This window comes from Dendrobates tinctorius, unplaced genomic scaffold, assembly GCF_039654945.1.
Source record: "Dendrobates tinctorius isolate UK_male_01 unplaced genomic scaffold, ASM3965494v1 ptg000181l, whole genome shotgun sequence".
Lineage (NCBI taxonomy): Eukaryota > Metazoa > Chordata > Amphibia > Anura > Dendrobatidae > Dendrobates > Dendrobates tinctorius.
In genome coordinates this window covers 5,534,894-5,552,689 of record NW_027361848.1, presented here as the reverse complement: position 1 = coordinate 5,552,689, position 17,796 = coordinate 5,534,894, and the positions used below count along the sequence as shown (strand labels likewise).

The 17,796-nt window shown below is 44.3% G+C and overlaps 1 protein-coding gene across 7 annotated transcripts in view; it reads right to left on the bottom strand.

The window, feature by feature from the left end:
- PHF10 (PHD finger protein 10) overlaps positions 1-17,796 on the bottom strand; it is a 357,386-nt gene that overhangs the window by 74,439 nt on the left and 265,151 nt on the right. Inside the window, exon 11 of one of the 7 annotated variants that reach the window (XM_073551852.1) lies at positions 1,055-1,945. The exons of the other annotated variants lie outside the window; for them this stretch is intronic. Coding sequence (XP_073407953.1) covers positions 1,736-1,945 — 210 coding nt within the window. The 3' untranslated portion in view covers positions 1,055-1,735. Of the gene's footprint in view, positions 1-1,054; positions 1,946-17,796 lie in introns of those variants that run through there. 7 annotated transcript variants of the gene reach the window in all.

The following is a 17,796-nucleotide window of genomic DNA, read 5'->3' as shown; positions in this document are numbered from 1 at the left end:
CAGTCCAAGTGCCGGCGGTGAGACGGCCTATAAGTATAGACTGACTCTGAATGTCCCTTCTTTTAAAAAAATTTTGTCCCCCCTACCTTTTTTTCTGTCCTGTTTTTATCTTCAATCTTTATTCTTTTCTGTATCTTTTTCATTTCCAAATCTTTCAAAGATTCTAATGTTTTTCTTTTTTTTCTAGGCTCCCCAATGGGACGAAGAAATCGCCCTGAACAATGAGGCCCTCATCAACCTATTCCAGGAGCGAGTCCCGTTGTGGGACAGCCGTGATCCGCAGCACGCGGACACAGCGGTGACCCGGCCGCTCTGGAATGAGGTGGCTGCAGTGCTGATGGAAGGCTGGGACAACGCCTCTCCCCGGTTCCGCAAGGATTTTCGTAAGTATTTCAATGCTCTGTGATGCGGCAGTGACTCTTGTCCATGATCACACAGGCATATCTATTGTTACCTTGCCAGGTATCATAAATACTGAATTGAGGATTGGTGTGTTTTTAACATCCTCATTTCACTCTTTGTGACCAAAGGCCAGGGGATTCTAGTTATACCTTGTAATTAATTACATCCTCTATTCATTGTGTGTTGAATAAACTGAGGAGATGAAGGAGAAAATACACGTCATATGCACAATACCCTGGCCTCGTATCATAAGTATTTATCACACCTGGGCAGGTGACTACACATATGAGTTAACCTGCAGCGTCGCTTCAGTCTGCATTATCTATTGCACGCAGACTGGAGCGATGCTGGAGTTTAATATTTATTCTCACATGGCCAGGTGTCATAAACAGTGAAGGATGCTGTTGCATCCATCACTCACCATTTGTAACATCAGGCCATGTGATACAAATATGTATTATCTCCACCGTCGCTCCACATTGAACACAAACTGTAGAGATGATACAGGTCATACAACTTGTGTATGTACTCACCTGGCCAGGAGTGCAAGTAAATTAATTATGCACAAAACACAGCATCATGAATTCACAAGTACACCTGGGCAGGTGATTATTGTGTTGGAGTGTATAAAAAAAAAAATAGTGCACTCAGAACCGGTATCCAAACAGGTTTTTTATTAACATACACACAAGAAAACTATTTTACACCATTTGATCTTGCCATTCCACATGTTCTACATCAGAGATAAAGTAGGCCGCAAATTGGTCCCTCATTTGGCCAACTTCAACTGATGACCTGAAATGGTGCTAAGTGAATTCAGGCAATGGGTTTGCAGCTGGTTCTTTGAGTTCAAAGTTAGGGTGCTCTTTAACAATATTATGAAGAACTTCACCACCTCATCCACTGTTTCCAGCTTTACATTGATGGCTGTGCCGAGAATGTGCCATCTGGAGACAAGAATACCAAAGCACACTCTACAGTTCTTCGTGCCCTGGTCAGTCTGTAATTGAATATTTTTTTCGTGTGGTCCAAGTCCCGGCTGGAGTAGGGTTTCAGCAGGTTTTGGCACATTTGAAATGCCTCATCCCCAACCATTACAAATGGCTGTGGCGGACCTTCGGTGTGGGGAAGAGGTCGAGGCATGGGGAAATTAAAATGGTTGCCATACAACCTACGGCCCATGTCAGAGTTCTTAAAAGCCTGTGAGTCATTGCCCCAAATGACCCAATGTCCACCGCAACAAACAGACAGCCTGCATCCGCAATGGCCATGAATACTGTAGAAAAGTACTTTTTATAGTTAAAGTACTCAGAGCCTGTTCTTTTAGGTTTTATTATCCAGATGTGTTTCCCATCCACCGCTCCCTGTCCAGAATCTTTCTGCGATTTTCATCCACTTTTCTGCGGTGGGCAGGGGCATAAATTCTGGACAGAGAACGTCCCACAAAGTCCGGCAGGTGTCCGCAACTATTCCCGACAAGGTTGATATTCCAATATTGTACTGGAAGTGGAGTGAAGATTGGCAACTGGAGAGACCCTGGAATCTGCGAAACAGAGAAAGAACAAAAATTAATATTTATGGCCAAGGTTTTTTAAAACAATAACATTACAAAAGGATTATTACCTGGCATAACAATAATTCAGAAGGCTTTTGTTAAATATATGGCAGAACAAAAACAATTATGTAGGCAATGGTTTTGAAATATTATGTACCGTAATGTGACCAGGAGCCGTTCCTCAGGAGGAATCGCACGAAGGAGCTGTGTGTCCTGTCTCTGGATGGCTCCTTGAACACGAGCAAGCAAATCCCTGAAGCTTTATTGGGACATCCGGGTATTCCCGGAGCTCGCTGTAGAGGGTGTGGTACGCTCCACGGCTCTCCCAGAGTTCAATAATTGGATGTATCCACAAACGCCCCTGCTGCCGTCTTCGCTGTCTCTATCACTCCCTTTGAAAAGCCTGAGCCAGCGCGATGTCCAAGTCCAAGTTAAAGTGAAAATTCTTCCAACACAGATCCATGTTCACAAAGGAAAAATTGAGCAAATCTGAAGAATTCAGCTGTAAACAGGGTCTATATAAAGAATTCTCAGGACATACGCCCACTGGTGTCCCATTGGTGGAGTATGTTTCAAGAATTTTCCTCATGTGAAATGTGAAATCTAGACAACGCATGCGCATAAAAAACGCAAACGCATGCACAAATGCATGAAATCGCATACAATCGCTGCTTTTTTATCGTCATGCGCACGCTGATGCGTCAAAAATCGCTGTGTTTACATGCGTTTGCAAGCATTTTTTCATTGTAATTCAAGTGCGCACGAAAGTCTGCGCAAAAAGGCGCAAATGTGAAACTAGCCTTAGAAAGGTTAAAAGTTGACCAGCTAATTCTCATTTTTCCAACAAAATTTACAAAACCATTTTTTTAGGGACACCACCACATTTGAAGTGACTTTGAGGGGTCTATATTTCAGAAAATACCCAAAAGTGACACCATTCTAAAAACTGCACCCCTCAAAGTGCTCAAAACCACATTTAAAAGGGTTGTCCACTACTTTAAATTAACTCCCCAATGTTTCCCCCCCGGAGCCCCTAATGAATTTTGTACATACCTTATGTTGCCTTTTATGCCTGTGAGCGGCGCTATCCAGGGTCACTCACAGGCAGCACGTAACCCAGCACTGATGTTACGACAAGTGAGGCGTGACTCAGCACTGGGTCCCCGCGGTGGCTGCTGGGTTGTGGGCGGGGTTACCCCCCGCATTACACCCAGCATCCACCGCACGCTTACTCAATTAATGGGTGCGCGGTGGATGCCGGGTGTGACGTGGAGGGAAAACCCCGCCCACAGCCTGGCAGCCAACGTGGAAGGAGGAAGAGGGACCCCCGGCTGCTGCTGCCAGCACTTGACGGGACGTCAGCGGAAGCAAGAGCCGGCTGCAGCCAGACGTCACGCGCTGCCTGTGAGCAGCCAGCAATACTGCCGCTCACAGGCAGTATAGGCAACATGAGGTTTTTCAAAATTCATTAGGAGCCCAGGGGGATACATTGGGGGGTTAATTTAAAGTAGTGGACAACCCTTTTAAGAAGTTTACTAACCATTCAGGTGCTTCACAGGAACTGAAGGAATATGAAAGCAAAAAATAATTAACTTTCTTTTACAAAAATTTTATTTTACCCCAAATTTTATATTTTCAATTCACAAGGCTAAAAGACAAAAATGAACTTCAAAATTTTTTGTGCAGTTTCTCCTGAGTATGCCTATAACCCCATATGTGCAGGAAAACCACTGTTTGGGCACAAGTCAGGGTTTGGAAAGGAAGAAGCACCGTTTAACCTTTTAAAACCAAAAAAAGTGCACAAAACTGTGACAGATCATGCTTTTAGGCTAGTTTCACACTAGCGTTTTTGAGCGCAGCGACGGCCTGCGCACGGCCGCCGCTAAGCCCCGCCCCTGCCGCGCCTCCGCCTACCGGCGCATGACGCTGCATGCGCCCTGCGTCCCCTATCTTTATCACTGGGGGCGCAGGCCGTGCGCAGTATGCGTTTGGCGGCGCATGCGTCCTTTTGACGGTGCGCCGACCTGCGCCAAACGCAACCTGCTGCAGTTTGGTTGCGCCGGCGCACCGTCAAAAAGGCGCATGCGCCGCCAAACGCATACTGCGCACGACCTGCGCCCCCAGTGATAAAGATAGGGGATGCAGGGCGCATGCAGCGTCATGCGCCGGTAGGCGGAGCTACCGGCGGAGGCGCGGCAGGGGGCGGGGCTTAGCGGCGGCCGTGCGCAGGCTGTCGCTGTTATCAAAAACGCTAGTGTGAAACTAGCCTTATGCAAACATGGACACTGCCTGATCATAGGCCAGACGACGTCCACTGTTACTTAATCCGCCTCATTATAGAGACTCTTCTGTCAGGGGTTCCGCCTGAATCTCATATTTTAGAGATTTACACGGAAACCCCAGAGTAAGCACTCAGCATAGAGAACAGGATAAATGTGAGCCGAGCCTTACTGCGATCTTTGGGAGACAGAATGCCATTGCTCGTGCGGTACAAGTGATTAGGCGACTATTCTTCAGGTCAGTGCAATTACAGCGATAACAGATTTATGTTGAATTTTTATGTTAGGCTGCTGTCACACATTAAATGCTTTTTTTTTTTCTTCAAACACTAGTTTTTGCATCGCCATATTTTGAGAGCTATAATTTTTTGCATATTTCTGTCAACAGTCCATGTGAGGGATTGTTTTTTGCACTTTTACATAATAAACTTTTATAGAAAAAAGAATTGTTTTTGCAATGCTTTATTCTGAAAGCTACATTTTAATTTTTCCGCTGATGGAGCTCTATGGCAGCTTGTTTTTTGTGGGACAAGATGACGTTTTCAGCTGTTTCATTTTCATTTAAATTTGTATTTTATTCCACTTTTTTCCCCAGCGGTATGAATAAAATGCATAATTTGCCACAGATTTCTTTTCTTAGACATTCAGTAAAGTAGTTAACTAGTGTGATATTTTTATAAATTGGGTCGTTTGGGAGGCGGCAAAACCAAATAGGGGTACTTTTTTGTTTCATTTTTACATAAAAATTTACTATTAATTAGTGTAATATTTTATACTTTTTTAAAAATATTTTTTTTTCTACTTTTTTTTTACCTAGTCTCTCTATGGGACTTTCAACTTTTGTTCGTATTGATTGCAAATACAGTACCAGCATTGCAATGCATCATACCTGTACAGAAAGCTTCAGAGACCATGCTTTGAGCTCCCGTCCAACTGCCTGCCTCTTAAATGTTGCGATCGTCCTTATACTTGAGAGCAAGCAGCTCTTCATTGTGTACAGCCCCTGACCAAGGATTGAGGAAACCCGTACCGGTTTTTACAAATGATGTCACTAAGATGTGTTCAACCAAACTTTAAAATAGGGGTATGCTGGTGTAGTAATTCTGTATATACAGGTTGCTGTCTTTTTCTAAAAATGAACTTATCAGCTCCTAAATGATTTTTCCAGATGTCCCCAAATAAGTTGGGCATTCTGGTGGGTTTCGTTGGCTATCTTTCCCCTCATAATCGTGAAAAGCTGATGTATATCCTGTTGAACTCTTGTCCATTTTATAGAGTTTGATTCCAAACCTTGCCCTCTTAGATGAAATAAAGTTCTTGAGGTGCAGTTTTCCTTTGAATTTTACAATGGAGTCATCAATAGAAATGTTTGGTGTTGGGGTGTAGAGCCTTATGACCTTTTCTGTCAAGTCTTCAAAGATGGGTCTGATTTTATGAAGTCTGTCATGTTCTGGGACATTTCTGGGAAGGCATTGACTATTGTTAAAATGTCAAAATCTAATGAGGTTTTCATTGTGCGTCCCAGGAAGAATGACAGAAAACATAGGAGTGGCTTGAACAGGGCAGTTGGACCAGTAGGACAGAATGCTTGTTTTTTTTGGTTTGTTTTATCATCAAGCACTATTGGCAAATGTAAGTCCTAAAAAAAAAATTTCAATTCCATAAAATTAGTTGGCGTCCATAAGTTTGACCTAGCATAATAGGATTGTGAATTGTGGCTGATAAACTGGGAAGCGTATAAATTTGTTTAGCACAAATTTAGACAAGGAATGGCATAAACCAAAGTAGAGGGGGGAAGGGAATTACCACAATTACAAACCACTACAGTCACAGATAACTCCTCCAGAACGCCTTTCCATATGAACTCCTCTCCTAAGCCATGCAGCAAATGCTATCTCTGACATAGATTTTAATCTATGATTCTATGATTAATCAGGAGCCAGATTATAAAGGGAATGGGGAGTGGCTAACTGAGCTCAGCTGAGAGCTCAGGCTTTTCCAACATGCCCGATTAACCCCTGTTCTGCGAAAAGGAATAAACACTATTAAAATGAAGAAGTGCTTCTTCTCAGTGCAGGAGTAGGAACAAATCAAACACCGCGGTCTTCTGGCTCCTCTCGGTTGCGGAAACCCCATGACATGCTTATCCAGCAGCACTATTTGCCCTTCTTGTTGTACTGTCCTTGTGTTTGAGGATGGACCAGAATCACTGCTCATTTCCAAGTTATCACTGTCGCCGCTGGTAAAGCCCTCGAAATCCACATTGCGATCTGACATCAGACTTTCTTCACTGTCAGAAAATAAAAGGGCATATGCCTCCTCTGCAGTATAAGACAGACGAGCCATTTTTTACTTTTTATATTTTTTTTATCAATGTATATAAACCTCTATAATTCCTGAACAAATAGAACAAGAGTATCAGTTACATTTTAGTACAAACTACATTCCTATGAAATTATGTATATAGTATACTGTATATAGTATACTTGTCACGAGGTTACCACAACAAAGAGAAGCCAGAATACCGCAGTGTCTGAATGTTTCTACTTCAGTGCTGAAAAGAAGCACTTCTTTTTAACTGGTGTTTATTTCTTTTGGCAGAACAGGGGTTAATCGGCCATGTTGGAAACTCTAAGTATGAGCTCTCAGCAGTGCTCAGTCAGCTACTCCCATCCCCCTTTATAATAGGTCCTAATTCAAACCCATGTCAGAGCCAGCTTTTGCTGCATGGCTTGGTTGGAGAGGTGCTTATAAATGAGGAGTTTTGGAGGAGTTATCTGTGACTGTTGCATGGTTAGTAAGTGTGATAATTCCCTTCCCTTCTCTTACTTTGGTTATTCCCCCATCCTCCTCTCCCTGATGCATTACTCTGTTATATGTGAGTGAATATTTGTATGCTTGATGTTTTAGTTTACCCTTGTTTGTGTTGCCTTGATTGTTGGGTTGGTGTACTGCAGTGCACAGAAGCGCCCCTCTTCCCTGGGTAGGGGAAGAAAACAGACTGAGGGCCAATTCAGGAGATAAGGCAAGGGTGGCGACCCTGGCATCTTCACCTTTGGAAATATCCCAGGGAATAGGGCAAGCTATGGTGCTCCCTTAGTGATAGGGACAGAGAAGGAGCCTGTGGTCCCTGGTCACTCGACAGCTGGGTCGTGACAATACTATATAATTTATTACTACAATTAAGTATGCTATGTAACTAAACGAATTGATGTGAATAACATGACTAAATAATGTGACTACTAATAAATTATTGGTAAAACAATTGCATTCAAGCCTAAGCCTAACTTTAAAAGGAACCTGTCATCAAGACAGGTATGGGGTTAGTCTGCAGGTTAACCGCGTTATTATGCTGTCCGGCACCTGCACGCAGCCGAATGCAGCAAGGAGAATATGACCTTTATTGTCCCCACCAGCATTTGGTATTCAGTCATAAAGACGGGGGGGGTGTTATGAATGGGTCACCGAGGAGGATGGCAGGAACAGGCTAAGCCACCAGAAAACCAGAGAGGTTGGTAACTAAGCGGATTGCAGACCCCTGATCCTATCCACACAACAAGCAGTAGCCGTGGAGCGTACCTACGATGCCCTAGACGCCTCAGCACAGTCGGAGAGCTAACTAAGCCTAAAACAAGAAAGGTGAAATCTAAACTGCCCCGGAGCAGACCCCCAAAGGAATAGATAGCCCCCAAACATATATTGTCGGTGAGACAAGATGAAACACAAACACAGGCAGAAAAATAGACTGAGCACATGACGGTGCCCAAACTGACTAGACAGGATAGGAAAGAAAAGACTGTCTGCAATCACGCAAAAAACCCTGAAAAATCTAACATATATCTGATGTACACAAAAACACTGAGTCACACGACTTCGTCCCCACTATATCAGCACTCCGGTATCAACTGGAAACAAAGCAAAAGAGACCAATATAACAGGGGACTGAACAAACTGACACAAGCAGTAACATATGGAGCGTTGGTCCAGCACAGCCCCCAGCAGGAGCAAGCGGAACCTGCACAACAAGCAGAGATAGACAAAACCAGATCCGATGCAAAGGATTAGCAAATGAATCACTTAGCTGAACAATACAGACTTCTGAATGCACAGGAAAGCAATCACCAGCAAGGATTGCAGGAAGTCTGCAGACTTAAATACTCCAATCCGTAACCCCAGATCTCCAATCGTCATCATCATCATCAGGTGGCAAATCTCTGTCAATCTGGCCAGCTCCACTACCTCCAGTAACCACCGGAGGGAGTAGGGGGAACTTCGGCTCAGAACTCAGCCAGGGAATTCACAACAGTACGCCCCCCTTGAGGAGGGGTCACCGAACCCTCATCCACGCCCCCAGGCCGATCAGGATGGGCCCGGTGAAAGGCACGAATCAATCTCTTGGCATGGATGTCAGCAGCAGAAACCCAAGAATTATCCTCTTGGTCATAACCCTTCCACTTGACCAAGTACTGATGTCTCTGTCTAGCCAGATGAGAATCCAATATCTTCTCTACATCATATTCCAAATTACCCTCAACCAGTACAGGGTCAGGGGGCGCAGCCATGGGAACCACTGGCTCCACAAACCTTTTCAACAAAGATTTATGAAAAACGTTATAAATCTTAAACGTAACTGGAAGAGGCAAACGGAAAGAAAAGGGTTAAGGATTTCCAAAATCTTATAAGGTCCAATAAACCTTGGCTTGAATTTTGGAGATGCAACCTTCATGGGAATATTTTTTGAGGACAACCAAACCATATCACCCACTTTAAACCGGGGACCAATGGTCATATGCCGGTTGGAAAACCGTTGAGCCTTTTCCTGAGAATGGGACAACTTATCCACTACTTGGTCCCAAATCTGCTAAATACTCTCTACCACAGAATCCACATCAGGGCAGGCAGAAGCTTCCACCTGCGCTGAAGAAAATCGAGGATGAAACCCAAAGTTACAAAAGAAAGGAGACATCAAAGTGGCAGAACTAGCCCTATTGTTTAGTGCGAATTTGGTCAATGGCAGAAATGAGATCCAACCATCCTGATCAGCAGAAATGAAACATCTCAAATAGGACTCCAAAGTCTGGTTTGTTCTCTCAGTCTGCCCATTGGTCTGAGGATGAAATGCAGAGGAGAAAGACAACTGAATTCCCAGTTTGGAACAAAAAGCTCTCCAAAATCTGGAAACAAACTGGACTCCTCTGTCCGACACAATGTTCTCAGGAATCCCGTGCAGAGGAACCACCTGTTGTAAAAACACAGGCACCAACTCAGAAGAAGATGGCAACTTTTGGAGTGGTACAAGATGGATCATCTTAGACAATCTATCACAGATCACCCAAATAACAGTCATTCTCTGAGAGATAGGGAGATCAGAGATAAAATCCATTGAGATATGGGTCCACGGCCTCCTGGGCACTGGCAGGGGCATCAACAAACCACTAGCACGAGAACAGGGCTTGGACCAAGAACAAGACCCACAGGACTGCACAAAATTCCTGACATCACGAGATAAGGCAAGCCACCAAAAAGACCGACTCACCAAATCTCTTGTACCAAAGATACCTGGATGACCAGCCAACGCGGAGCAATGAATTTCAGACATTACTCTTTTCCTCCACTGGTCAGGGGCCTACAATTTTCCCATAGGGCATCGTTCAGGTTTATCCTCCTGAAATTCCTCCAGGGCACGTCTCAAATCAGGAGAGATGGCGGAAAGAACTACACCCTCATTTAGAATGATAGTAGGCTCGGTCACATCAAGAGAATCCGCAAAGAAATTACTGGAAAGGGCGTCCGCCTTAACATTCTTAGTGCCCAGAAGAAAGGAGACCTGTTGTGAATTCTCTCTCTGGCTTCCCTCTGGTGATTACTGAAGGTAGTGGAGCTGGTCAGATTAACAAAGGGGTTGCGAGTTCTCTTTCTGGACTCCCTCTGGTGGTTACTGGAGGTAGTGGAGCTGATCTGATTGACAGAGGCTTGCCACCTGATAATGAGGAAGACGATTGGAGATCTGGGGTTTCTGATTGGGATTTAAGACAGCTGACTCCCTCTATCCCTGCTGGTGATTTTCTTCCTGTGCCTTCTAGGTCTGATGTCTCCTGCTCTTTCCCTGCATGGCTCAGCTAAGTGGTTCATTTGTTATTCTGTTTGCATTTGATCTGGTTTTGTTTATCTCTGCTTTGTGCGGGTCAGCCAGCTCAAGCTGGGGCTGTGCTGAATCACTGCCCGTATGTTACTGCATGTGCCAGTTTGTTTGGTCCCCTGTTATATTGGTCTCTTTTTGCATTGCTTTCAGAATATACCAGAGTGCTGATATAGTGGGGGCGAAGTTGTGCAACTTCAGTGTTTTTTGTGCATCAGACGTGTTGGACTTTTTGCAGGGTTTTTTGCATGATTGCAGACAGTGTCTTTCCTTTCCTGTCTTGTCTATTCAGTGTGGGCCCCATCGTTTGCTCAGTCTATTTTTCTGCCTGCGTTTGTGTTTTCATCTCGTCTCACCGACAATATATGTTTGGGGGCTATCTATTCCTTTGGGGTCTGCTCCGGAGCAGTTTAGATTTCCCCTTTCTTGCTTTAGGCTTAGTTAGCTCGCCAGCTGTGCCGAGGCGTCTAGGATCATCGTAGGCACGCTCCACGGCTACTGCTAGTTGTGTGGACAGGATCAGGGGTCTGCATCCGCTTAGTAACCAACCTCTCTGGTTTTCTGTGGCTTAGCTTGGGCCTGCTATCCTCCTCGGTGCCCATTCATAACAGAGACCACAAAATTAAAACGCGTGAAAAACAAGGCCCACCTAGCCTGTCTAGGATTCAAGCGCTTGTCTGATTCAAGATAAATCAAATTCTTGTGGTCGGTGAGGACCACAACTTGATGTCTAGCTCCCTCCAACCAATGTCTCCACTCTTCAAATGCCCATTTCATGGCCAACAATTCCCGATTCCCCACGTCATAGTTACGTTCAGATGGGGAACATTTTCAAGAAAAGAAGGCACAGGAATTCATCTTAGAAGTTACCGGATCTCTTTGGGACAAAACAGCTCCTGCACCAATCTCAGAAGCATCTATCTCCACCTGAAATGGGAGTGAGACATCAGGTTGCCATAGAACCGGAGCAGAAGTGAATCCTCCGCTTAAGCTCCTGAAATGCAGAGACTGCCTCTGTAGACCAATTCACCACATCAGCCAGAGCCCTTTTTGGTCAAATCAGTCAGTGGTTTAACAATACCAGAAAAATTACTTATAAATTTAATGAAGAAATTAGCAAAACCCAAAAACTTCTGGAGAGTCTTCAAAGAAGTGGGCTGAACCTAATCAAAAATGGCCTGTACCTTGGCCGGGTCCATTTCAATAACAGACGGGGGACAAAATGAATCCCAAAAACGAAATCCTCTGTACACCAAAGAGATACTTCGATCCCTTAACATACACAGTATTTTCCCTCAAAATCCGGAAAACAGTCCGGACATTTTCCACATGAGAATCCCAATCACTGGAAAAGATCAAAATATCATCCAGATAATTGATCAAAAACTTATCCACAAGGTCCCGGAAAATATCGTTCATAAAAGATTGCAAGACAGAAGGGGCATTAGTGAGCCCAAAAGGCATCACCAGGTACTCAAAATGTAACTCTGGGGTATTAAACGCTGTCTTCCATTCATCCCCGTGCTTGATGCGAATAAGATTATACGCTCCCCTGAGGTCAAGTTAGGTAACCCAACAGGCACTTTTAACTCTGGAAAATAAATCAGAAATCAGAGGTAACAGGTACCGATATTTAACAGTGATTTTGTTAAGGGAACGATAGTCAATACATGGCCTTAATGAGCCATCTTTCTTGGCCACAAAAAAGAACCAGCACCTAAAAATGAAGAGGATGGTCTGATATGACCCTTCTCCAACGACTCCTATATAAGATCGCATAGCATCATGTTCAGGTACCGATAAGTTGAAAAGCCGACCCTTGGGAAATTTACACCCGGGCATTAACTCAATTGCATAGTCATAACTCCTATGAGGAGGCAAAGACGAAGACTTACTCTCACTAAATACATCAGAAAAATCAGCCAAATAGTCAGGAATATCATGAGACTGGGGAGAAGTGGAGAAAACAGGAGTGTCAGTAAGAACACATTGACAACCACAACTCACCACAGACACAGATTTCCAATCCAAAACAAGACTATGGATTTGCAACCAAGGAAAACCCAGAACAATAGTATCATGCAAATTGTGCAACACCAAAAATTTACAATTCTCTTGGTGGTCCGGGGCGACCCGCATTATCACATGGGTCCAAAACTGGGGTTTATTCTCCACTAAAGGAGTAGCATCAATACCCCTCAAAGGGATGAGTCCACAGGGGTATCATGGGAAAACCACAACGTTTGGCAAAGTCAAAATCCATCAGATTCAAAGCTGCTCCTCAATCAACAAAAGCCTTAGCGGAAAATGTAGACAAGGAGCAGATCAAGGTAAATGCCAAAAGTAACTTAGGCTGTACACTGCCAACCGCAAATGCGTGAGCATAACGATTTTTTCTCTTTTAGGGCAGACAGAAATAGCATGAGACGCGTCCCCACAGAAAAAACACAACTTATTGCGCCTTTTAAACTCCTGACGTTGCACCCTAAACAAAACCCTATCGCATTGCATGGGTTCAGAAATTCGTTCGAAAGGCGGCACCACCTCTCCTGTAGCTTTACGTTCACGTAAACGCCTATCAATTTGAATGGCCAATGACATAAGAGTCATCAAGACCAGAGGGGACAGGAAATCCCACCATAACATCTTTTACGGATTCTGCCAGACCCTTCTGAAAGAGAGCTGCTAGGGAAACATCAGTCCATTTAGTAAGAACCGCCCACTTTCGGAATTTTTGACAATATAACTCTGCAGAATCCTGACCCTGGTTCAATGCCAATAAGGTTTGCTCAGCTTGATCAATAGCATTAGGCTCATCATACAACAACCCCAGGGCTTGAAAAAACGCATCCACATTAGCCAGAATAGGATCTCTGGGTGTCAAAGAAAAAGCCCGTTCCTGGGGATCGCTGCTCAGCAGGGAGATGACACAAATGCCCATATTCCTTCTAAATACAGCCACAATAGTTTTGGAAAAGTTCCCTGAGGGCTGGCTGGCCAATATACAATCAGGCGGTATATGCCAGTGGCGGCAAGATAAAGGGAGATGACAATTTTAACCTGCTGCACAGAGCTCCCGATGAGTTAAGTTTCAAAGCAAAAAAAATACAAACAAACAATTATTCTTAAAAGTAAAAAAAAAAAAATTTAGACCGATCCCCAGAAAACACATCAGGAGTAGGGATTTTTGGTTCAGCAGATGATTGAGTGCGATAAGCAGAAATTCCCCGCACTTCAGCAGCGAGCTGCTCAACACGATCGGACAATTGCTTAGTTTCCATTTAGACAGAAAAAAAAAAAAATCCTATGGCCCCAGAGAAAAAAAAGACGAAAAAAATATACAAAAAAAAAAAAAATTCTGACACTTTTTTTTTTTTTTTTTTTTTTACAATTCTTTCCTTCTTTAGAGTACCCTAGAGTCTACAGTAAAGCTAGTGATTCTGTCATGACTGGGTCACCGAGGAGGATGGCAGGACAGGCTAAGCCACCAGAAAACCAGAAAGGTTGGTAACTAAGCGGATTGCAGACCCCTGATCCTATCCACACAATTAGCAGTAGCCGTGGAGCGTACCTACGATGCCCTAGACGCCTCGGCACAGCCAGAGAGCTAACTAAGCCTAAAGCAAGAAAGGTGAAATCTAAACTGCCCTGGAGCAGACCCCAAAGGAATAGATAGCCCCCAAACATATATTGTCGGTGAGACAAGATGAAACACAAACGCAGGCAGAAAAATAGACTGAGCAAATGATGGGGCCCAAACTGACTAGAAAGGATAGGAAAGAAAAGACACTGTCTGCAATCACGCAAAAAACCCTGAAAAATCCAACACATCTGATGTACACAAAAACACTGAAGTCACACGACTTCGCCCCCACTATATCAGCACTCCGGTATCAACTGGAAACAAAGCAAAAGAGACCAATATAACAGGGGACTGAACAAACTGACATAAGCAGTAACATATGGAGCGGTGGTCCAGCACAGCCCCCAGCAGGAGCAAGCTGATCCAACCCGCACAACAAGTAGAGATAGACAAAACTAGATCAGATGCAAAGGATTAGCAAACTAATCACTTAGCTGAACAATACAGGAACAGGGCAGGAGACATCAGACCTCTGAATGCACAGGAAAGCAATCACCAGCAGGGATTGCAGGAAGTCTGCAGATTTAAATACTCCAATCCGTAACCCCAGATCTCCAATCGTCGTCATCATCAGCAGGTGGCAAATCTTTGTCAATCTGGCCAGCTCCACTACCTCCAGTAACCACCGGAGGGAGCTTCGGCTCAGAAGTCTGAGCCAGGGAATTCACAACAGGGGTGGCATCGGTTCAGTCAATGCCCTGAGAAGACAGAACGGCTTCTGTAACGGCGCCCCCGGGACTGACTGACACTGGCTCACCATTGAGGCTGGAGGGTGCGGTTACAGAAGCCAGACTGTATACCCAGAGTGTGACTGAATACCGATTGCTGGTGGGGAGAATAAAGATAATTTTCTCTCAATGCATTCGGCTGTGTGCAGGCACCAGACAGCATAGTAACGCAGTTAACCTGCAGATTAAGGCTAGTTTCACATTAGCGTTTATGGCCGCAGCGTAGGGCTGCGCATGGCCACCGCTAAGCCCTGCCCCCTGCCGCGCCTCCGCCGGTAGCTCCGCCTACGGGCGCATGACGCTGCATGCATCCTGCGTCCCCTATCTTTAGCACTGGGGACGCAGGCCGAGCGCAGGTATGCGTTTGGCGGCACAAGCGTCCTTTTGACGGTGCGCCGACCAATGCAACCTGTAGCAATTTGGTGCGGTCGGCACAGCGTCAAAAGGACGCATGCGCCACCAAACGCATACCTGCGCTCGGCCTGCGTCCCCAATGCTAAAGATATGGGACGCAGGACGCATGCAGCGTCATGCGCCCGTAGGCGGAGCTACCGGCGGAGGCGCGGCAGGGGGCGGGGCTTAGCGGTGGCCGTGTGGAGCCCGACGCTGCGGCCGTAAACGCTAATGTGAAACTAGCCTAAGCGCATGTCTTCAAGTTAACAGCATTATTTCTGGAGACAGGTTCCATTTAAGCCTAACCACAGCTTAAATCTAGGGTAGGCTTAAAGTTCAAGCTTTTTCTTCTACTCTGTGACTGACATAGCTCTTATCAGCAGCACTTGCCACACTGTTTCTCCTATGATCTCTCACTGACAGAAGATCAAAGGAGAAACAGCATTTTATGAGGCCAATCACTAGGGACAGTTGTTACTACAACAAACTTTCCCAGTGATTGCGCTAATTGGCTGACATGAGGCTGATATCATCAGGACCTGAACCAATCAAGTCTCGACAAAAACAGAGGTCACAGAAAGCAGTCTGCACTGGAATTCCTGCGTTATAAGGTACAAGTACGTGGGGGTGTCGATCAGAAACAACAACATTGGCAATGCACAAAGCTCTGCAAGCGCTGACGTTTATCTATTGTGGGGGGGTCGCAAAGCAGTTAAAGCCCCTCCTTTGTACCAGGGCTGAGGAGTCAGAGTCGTGGAGTCGGAGTTAGTTTTGGTCGGAGTCCGTAGAAATGTACTGACTCCGACTCCAGCTTTAAAAAAAATGTATTAATATTTCATAATTGAACTTTCATATGAATTTTATAAATGTTACTCAAATATATATGTTCTATCAAACTATGAACAACAGTGATAAGCAGTTCTGCTGGAGATAGAGACATTTCTTACTTCTTGTGTGTCACTGTTCTCCACTGCCCTTATCTAATCTTATACTTGGTTAACCTCATGCTGCCCCAACCCCCCTACTTACAATGTATGAAACTGAAAGTGAAAATGTGTTGCAAATTCTTAGTAGTAAAGCTCCTCCTCTAGACTAGATCATACTAGGTGTGCGTCTTCCAAGCATCTCACAGCTGCCTGCTACTCAGAAGAGGAAGACTGTAAGAAGTATTATCCTTTCAACAAACTTTGCATCAGTTAACTGTGAGTACATGAGGAATAATAACAGTATTACTGACCACTATATCAGTTGTACGACCTGGCAATAATTTTGTACAATTGTTTTTAGGAAAAACAATTGTCATTTGGATTGTGAATGCAGAATTAAAAACCTGAGAATGTCAAAGAAGCATCACATTAAATCAGCTGTATTTGAACATTTCACCATCACTCAAGATAGAAAACATTATGTCTGTCAGTGCATGACAAATGATCCAGACGAAAACAAATGCTGTGAAGCCAAGATGAGTGCATATTCAGGCAAAGATAAAAATGCTCCTACCAGAGCTTCTAATCTAAAGAGACATTTACAGCGCTTTCATCCAGAAGTACTGAAAGCAGTGGATGAGAAAGACTGCATCCAAACCAATGAACCAGTGCCCAGCTCTTCCAGCCAAACAAAGGAGCAGAGAACTTTGCAGCCATCAGTTGCAAGATATTTTGTCAGTGACAAATTTACTGTGACAATGACAGTAGATACATTTAAAAAACAGATCATAGAGCTTGTTGTAAAGGATAGTGTGCCTATTTCATTATTTTCACGACCAGCTTTTATGTGTCTGAATGGGGAAATGGCCCGCAAGCTTGGTGTTTCTCTGGAGAGAGAGAGTATTAGAAAATTAGTAATCGAAGAAGCTTTTAAACAAAAGGAAGAACTTAAAAAACTCTCAAGGGACGCTTTCTGTTTCTTAAAATGGATGCCTGCACACGTCACAGAGTGAACTATTTTGCCATCAATGTCCGATTTGTTTGTGACAAAAATGAAATAGTTACCAAGACATTGGCAGTAAAAGACGCCAAAGCACATCACACCAGTGAGTTTCTCCAGGTCTTGGTGGAAAAGGTTCTGCAAGACTATGAACTTAAAAAAGAGCAAGTTCTTTCTGTCGTAACTGACAATGCTTCAAATATGATAAGTACTATTAAGCTAAAGAATGAGAGTAATGATGGTGACCAGCAGCTAGAAGAACATTCTGGGTCCACAGACACAGAAATGTTTGAAATAGAGGAACACAGTATTGTAACTGAGGAGCAAACTGAAGTTGCTTCAGATGAACAGCAACATGATAGTTTAGATGATCTTGTTGAAACTGTGTCAATATGTTCTTTCATTCATCACATGCGCTGTGTTGTGCATACGCTACAGCTGGCTATAAGAGACAGTCTGCAAGAAGGACATGCTGCTGCACTGATTGGCAAGGTGAGAAAATTGGCTACTGTTGCCAGAACCCCTAAAGTTGACTCAATTTTGAAGAGACGTGCTGGAAAAGGGGCAATTATTGCTCAAGCCACACGATGGGGCAGTACTTACTTAATGATTCAGCGCTTGTTGAACTGAAAACCTTTCTTGTAGACATGGCTAACCCTCAACTGACGCTAAATGAAAGTCAGTGGAATCAGGTGACTGAGCTGGAAAAATTGCTAGAGCACCCATTTACA